The sequence below is a fragment of the Callorhinus ursinus genome, unplaced genomic scaffold, assembly GCF_003265705.2.
Source record: "Callorhinus ursinus isolate GAN/ISIS: 27379988/994484 unplaced genomic scaffold, GSC_fseal_2.0 scaffold3, whole genome shotgun sequence".
NCBI lineage: Eukaryota > Metazoa > Chordata > Mammalia > Carnivora > Otariidae > Callorhinus > Callorhinus ursinus.
Genome location: NW_027397065.1, coordinates 93,333,208 through 93,339,566, shown reverse-complemented (window position 1 = coordinate 93,339,566; position 6,359 = coordinate 93,333,208). Strand labels below are relative to the sequence as shown.

The following is a 6,359-nucleotide window of genomic DNA, read 5'->3' as shown; positions in this document are numbered from 1 at the left end:
CTGCTCTGACCCCAGACCCACCCCCGGAGCCCCCGGAGCCCCCGAACACGGCCCGGCGCCCCGACCTGCTCTGACCCCAGACCCATCCGCGGCCCTCCCGAACCTACACCCATTCCCCCCGACTTCTCCCTAGGCCCCAGACCTACCCCCGGCCCCTCCGGAACACAGCACGGGCCCTGGCCACAGCCCAGGCCCTGGCCCGGGACCGAACTCGGCCCCGCCCCCGACCTACCCCCGGCCGGGGAGCGCCGGGCCCTGGACCCCTCAGCGCCACTGTCCGCGGGTCCTGTGCGCAGGCGCAATGCTCCACCACCCACTCGGGGTCGTGGCTTGGTGCGCAGGCGCGGTGTCCCCGCGTCCCGGCCCGGGCGCGGCTAGATGCGCCGGCGCAGTCCGGCGCGGGGGCTGGTGGGACAGCGCCTTGGAGGACAGACATGTCGAGGGTCCGGGTGGTGTCTCGGCTGTTGGGCGCCCGGCGCCTGGCACTGACCAGGGCGGTGAGTCGGCGCCGCGGGGCGGGCAGGGCGCGGGGGCCGAGATGGGGGCAGGACGGTCCCCGCAGGGCGGAGCGGACGCTGAGTACCCCCGGCCCCGGCCCGGGGAGGGTCTGCGGGCCGGTGCGGGGAGGAGGTCGCCCAAGAGGTGGGGCCGACCCAGAGGGCAGCCGGACGTTTTCAGAAGCCCGCCGGGCTGCGTCCGGGTGAAGGTCATGACCCCGCGTGCCGCCCTGGGGCCGCTTCCCCCTCCTGGGATCCCTGCCTGGGGTCTGGGGGCCTCGCGGAGCAGCGTTGCCGCAGCCCCGGTCTTCAGCGCGTGGGGAGGCGTGTTTGGCCAAGGTCACTCGGACAGGTAGCGGCCCATGGGTGCCCCGGGCCTCGGAATCCAAAGGCGCCCTTAGACCCCGGGCGGAGGCGGAGGCGGAGGCGGGCCCACGACCGCAGGCGCGCGCGGGCCGGGCGCTGTGCCTGCCGCCGTGCCGCCCGCCCAGCGGGACCGTCGGTGCGGCGCTCGCGGCCCGGAGGCCGCAGGCGGGGTCGGTGGGGGGCACGTCCGGCACCCGCGCTCGGGCTTCCCTCGCGGTGGTTCGCAGAACCGAGCCTCCTCCGGGGAAAGCGTAGACCTGGCAGTACAGTTTAGGGCCTTGGTTCTGGTTTTTGTGTGGTGGCGTTTTGCGCGCTTTTTAGGAAATCAGACGGAGAATACCAGCTCTCTGACCGCAAAACCACGTTTGGGCGAGGACGCCGGGAAGTTTGGTTTCCCGTGCGCTGTCAGGGAGGTGGGTGGAAGGTGCCTAGAGTGCTCGGACTCCGGGCAGCGGTGGAGGGCCCCGGGGGGGACTTTCTGGAGCCCTAGCTACTGGATTGTGTCACGTGTACTATTTCCAGGGACGCCTTCAGAATCCATCTTTTCGGGTTTTATTGAGGCACAGTAAACTTAGAGGGTTTAGTTATTTGGGCTCTTTTAAATGATCCTCCCGCCTACTTGCTCAGTAATGTAATTACAGAGTGAAAATCCCAGTAGGAACCAAGGCATTCAACAAGACTGACTTGACTTGTGCCTGTAATTATACCTGCAATTTTCTCCTTTTTGAAATGCAAATATTAAAAGTTAAATGTGAGAAGGTCTAGTCAGCCATCCTGCCAACACCAGAGAACAGTTGAAATGCTTTCACGTGTTGCTGTGGTTGGTGCTTACTGAGCAGAGGTCCCCACTCTCCAACCCCCGTCTTGGGCTCTAAGACACAAAGGATGGAGGGAGCCCACAAGGAGGAAGTGGAACCCTTGGTCAGTGGGGTATGTTGAGTCAGGCGTCCCTGAGCCGACTTACCTACGGTGCTTCCTGCTTTGTTAGGTGAGGTAACTCATTGGTAACTGGTGGTGGTTGTGGGGAAGAGCTAAACAGGTCTAATCCACAGTCACCCCAGACCGGTGCTCCAGGGCCCTTGTACGGACGACACCCCTCCAGCCTGTGGGACTTGCTTCACTCACCCACCGCCTGCCCTTTGTCAGTTTATGAAAACATTGTTGTCCTTGAAGCTGGACTAGAAGAGTTCTAGCTCTGAGCTTTCGGCTCAAGAGGTCAGGGTGTGTAAACCTCTCCTTTTGTGTTGGCTTGATTTCAAGTGATCTTGGTCGAATCACTGTTAGCTGCCGGCACTTTCCCTTCATTATCTCCTTGAATTTTCACCACAGTCCTTTATTTAGGGACTTCTGAACACGAGGGCAAGAAACAGCAAAATTGAACCACCACTTAGGCCTACTAGAAGTTGGTCTTGGGTTTTTAAAAAAGTTTTTTTATCTTGATGAAGGTAGCTTTTCCCATCCCAAGCAATATATTGAGTGGAATTTAGGATTGTCAGAAACAAAAGCATCCAATTAGCAGAACCAAAAAAGAAATGTATGATCACCAACTGAGAAATGTGCATGGAGAGTACATGTTGAGAATAATTTGAACAAAATCCACAGAGAATTTTTCTTTATCTCATTTTGTTTAATTCTGTGGTGTTTCCAAGTCATTTTATACTTACAGCTGCTTTCAAGTTGCAAAATTATCAAACCTATTTTGCCTTTGTTTCATTTTTAGTTACCCTAATGCACTGACACAATTTGCAGACTGTCCTAGTTTACTGAAAAGAAAAGTAAAACAGAGGATCTTAGATAGTTGCTGGTTAACTGCTTCAGATGAGATTTCTCAAATTCTTTAACATGAAAATCCAAAGTACTGTTCTAGAGTAAGTCAGTTTCTTTTTTTGAATGTATTATTTGAATATGTTTTAATGGCGTATCTAGAATTACATTATTTAGGCCATTGTAGTAACCTTTCGTTTTGCTTTTGGGGTAATTATACTGCAGTGGCATTCAGTTCTGCATTCTGTGTGATGTTTTTCCTGCTTCATTTGAAAAATTGTGGCTTGGTTTTGATATGTGATCTGGATATGCATCTTATTTTGGAGTCGCAGAGATTTTTCCAAAGGCTCCTTACCTGGGGCAATGTACAAAATCTGGTGCCAGCCAGGCAGACCTGAGTCCAGACCTTGGGTAGCCTCCCTTTCTCTGTGGGCTTAATGAGGATTCTGTGAGATAACCCGTGAAACCCTTGTGTGGTGCTCATCCGAACCACAGCCTATGGCCGACAGCCTGTGCTTGGTAATCTTGTGAAATGTGTTTTAAGAAGCCCTGTTTTAAAAACCTTTAAATTTTTGATGAAAATAATTACACATAGTTTAAAAAAAAAAAGAGCCAAGGAATACAGAAGGCTTTATAAATGAAAAGGAGTAAGACCCTTTCCTTCCCCAGACCTGTTCCCCAGTGGAATCAATTCTAAATTGTTTCTGTTATTGGCCCCTGGTGTTTACCTCCATTTTTCTAGCTAATATGCAGGTGTATTTTTGTCCATTTTGGACATTGCCTTGTGCTGCTAAATGAGGATTTAGTTCACGCTCCTTTATTGGCTGCTTTTTCTGATTGTATAGATGAGTTTCTTGTTCATGATTTGTAGGTGCATGTTATTAGATGAGGACTCCCCACTTTGCTAGACGTCACACTTCTTTTCACTTTTTTCTTCCTTTTACCGTCTAATTCATTCACCTGTGCTTTCCTGACATTAAAAGGTCTAAGTGTTTTTTAATTCTACCTCTGAGGTAGATTTCCTCATTCTTCTCTATGTTGTCCTGTTTGATAGTCTAACTTCAGAAAAGTGTTAAGTGACACAAAAAGAGTTTTATCTAAAGACAAATTGGGTTAATATTGGGCTTTACAAAGTCTAAGATTGTTCCTCAAATCCGATTTAGATGAAAAGCTAGTAGTCTGTTTTCCACAGAGATAGTGTGATAATTTGTTAAAGATTTCATTATAATAGCTGTCAGTGTTTAAGCTAGGCATGTGTGCATGTCTGTCCTTATTCAGCATGAACATCCTAAAAAGAAGAAATACTTAGGGAATCTGTTTCTATTTTATTTTTTTTATAGTTAACTGAAGCAGGTAAGTTTATAATCAGAACAAAATGGGATTGATTAGGAAAACCTGTATGAGATGTTTTACAGTATAATACATCCTTTTCATGTTGATTATTGTCATAGGATTTGATACATATGATTCAGTTTTCTGAATTGTACAGGTGGTCATAAGGTCTGGAAACATAGACAAATATAATAGTTTACTGATACTCCGACAAATGTTCAGTGATTGTGGTGTTCCTCGCTAGAAATTCATAGTTCAACAAGCTTGTGCAAAAGTTCACTGAACAATGTGCACTGAAGGGGTATTTCCATCAGTTCCCCTCCATCTACAGTGCATTGCCTAAGGTGATTTGTGTGTCTCCTTTTTCACTGAATGAACTTGTGCCCTTAGAATACTTGACATGTAATCAAGGAAGAAGTGTATGTTGTCTGTGTCTCCGGACTGTGTGATCACCCATATATATATATAATTTTTTAAGTTTCACATACTGTAAGTCTTATAAACATCTTTGCTTTTCATATGATACCAAGAAAAATGTGAATACCAAAAACGAGAGAACGGAAAGACAAAAATTGATTTATTTTGCCTTTAAATTCCATACCACAACATTTTACTGAAAATGAAGTGATTTTTAATCTGTACATTAGAAACTCTAAATGATACTCAGGTTTTTTACGAGTTTGGTTTTAAAATAGATTTGAATTCACAGCAGGTCTTACATACAATGATTTCAATCCATCAGGCACTCCAGAATACAATGTGGAGGTATAAGTTACATGATGACTTCTTCATAGTTCAAGGAGATAAAGACCTTTTTCAAGGGGCACCTGGGTGGCTCAGTTGGTCAAGCGTCTGACTCTTGGTTTCAGCTCAGGTCATAATCTCAGGGTCCTGAGATCAATCCCCATGTGAGGCTCCCCGCTCGTGCACATACACTCTCTTTTTCTAAAACAAATTTTTTTTTTAAAAAAAGACCTTTTCAAATATGGAAAGAAATTACTCTTACTACAGTATTAACCCCTAAAAGCTACTCTCCTTTATAGATGACAATATTATTGTCAGTTTCGTATGCTTTTACTTTATAAAGAACGCCTGGAGGAAGAAATTTCTGGAGGTTTTCCCAGATACATAAAGCTACATATTTTTGTCATGCTTACAATAGCTGCAAAGTATGGCCCATCCAGATCCAGATTCTTATGATCAAAGGCCTTCATAATTGCCGCCTCCATATACTCTTTGAGGTTGGTCAAATTCATAACGATTCCTGTAACAGGATCGGTGTCTCCATGTACTGTCACCACAACTTTATAATTGTGCCCATGGCCATTTGGATTGTTGCAAACTGTCCAAACAGTTTCAGGTTTTCTTCATTACTCAGAGATTTGCTGTGGAGCCGGTGGGTCTCCTGAAGGAGTTGAGGTGGGACAGGTGCCCTGCATTCATGGCCTCACCTCCCCACTCGGCTGGGAGGGGTCACTCACTGTTTCTGTTTTAATTTCAGTTTGGTATTGCAAAATGTACTGTTCTTTTTGGAACTGTTACATTTATATTGTACTTTATAAAATTTTCAAGAACATTTGTATTAAAATTCTTTGACTTCTTTAAGATGTGATTTTACCAATTTTAAAATTGTACTAAAGAATATTCTTTTTAGTTTTTAAATTCATTTTCTGAAAGAAAAAATTGGCTTATGTCAATTAAAACAAATGTATTTAAAGTTGAAATTGAAGAATTCAAGAATATTGCTTTTATCCGTTCAGATCTACTTAGAAATCCAACAAATTTATTTGTAATTGGGGTATTAGCATAAAGTCAACTATTAGTGACAACCATCCTTTTGTCTCAGAGCTGGAGGAAGCCAAGAGGTCGGAGCCACCTGTGATTGATTTTTCAAGTGGCCAAGCCCTCCAGCCTTGGCCTGAGTCCCTTAATCTTAGAAGGAAGTCCTTCAGTTCAAAACTGTTCAGTTAGAGTTCATTTTGTATTTTGCCATATTCTCCTTCCTGTATTCCCCTCTGGTTGGTCCTACGGAATAATTTATTTATTTATTTTTATTATTATTACTATTTTTTTTTACCCCACAGAATAAGTAACGTCTCTTCCAAATTGCAGAATACCTGAAGACATTGTTAAATGTACTTAATTCCTAAAACTGTTCTTTATGAGATTGCCAAAACTTCATTTCATCAGTAGTCCTCTAAAATGCAGTCAGCAGAATGGAAAGAATGTGACCTCATCCTGGGCTGTGATTTCATTAATACCAGTTTTCTTGAGTGTTTATAGGGTGGGACATTTAAGCCAAAACTTGGAGAGTTGTAGAGGTTAGCCAGTGAAAGGCCCAGAGACGTGTCCAGAGAGAGGGAATAGCGCCGTGGGGTAGGACAGATGAGAGGGCGTGTG

At 45.8% G+C, this 6,359-nt stretch overlaps 2 protein-coding genes across 4 annotated transcripts in view; one reads left to right on the top strand and one right to left on the bottom strand.

Moving 5' to 3' along the window:
• The window catches only part of CCDC127 (coiled-coil domain containing 127), a 9,129-nt gene extending 8,795 nt beyond the window's left edge, over positions 1-334 (bottom strand). Inside the window, exon 1 of one of the 2 annotated variants that reach the window (XM_025867523.2) lies at positions 233-334. The gene's annotated coding sequence lies outside the window, so the exon portion shown is untranslated. Of the gene's footprint in view, positions 1-146 lie in introns of both variants that reach the window. The other variant, XM_025867522.2, reaches the window with a different exon arrangement.
• Positions 335-342: 8 nt separating this feature from the next.
• SDHA (succinate dehydrogenase complex flavoprotein subunit A) overlaps positions 343-6,359 on the top strand; it is a 30,215-nt gene continuing 24,198 nt past the window's right edge. Inside the window, exon 1 of one of the 2 annotated variants that reach the window (XM_025867520.2) lies at positions 343-497. In XM_025867520.2, the coding sequence (XP_025723305.1) occupies positions 435-497 (63 nt within the window). In that variant the 5' untranslated portion in view covers positions 343-434. The remainder of the gene's footprint in view (positions 498-6,359) is intronic. The other variant, XM_025867521.2, reaches the window with a different exon arrangement.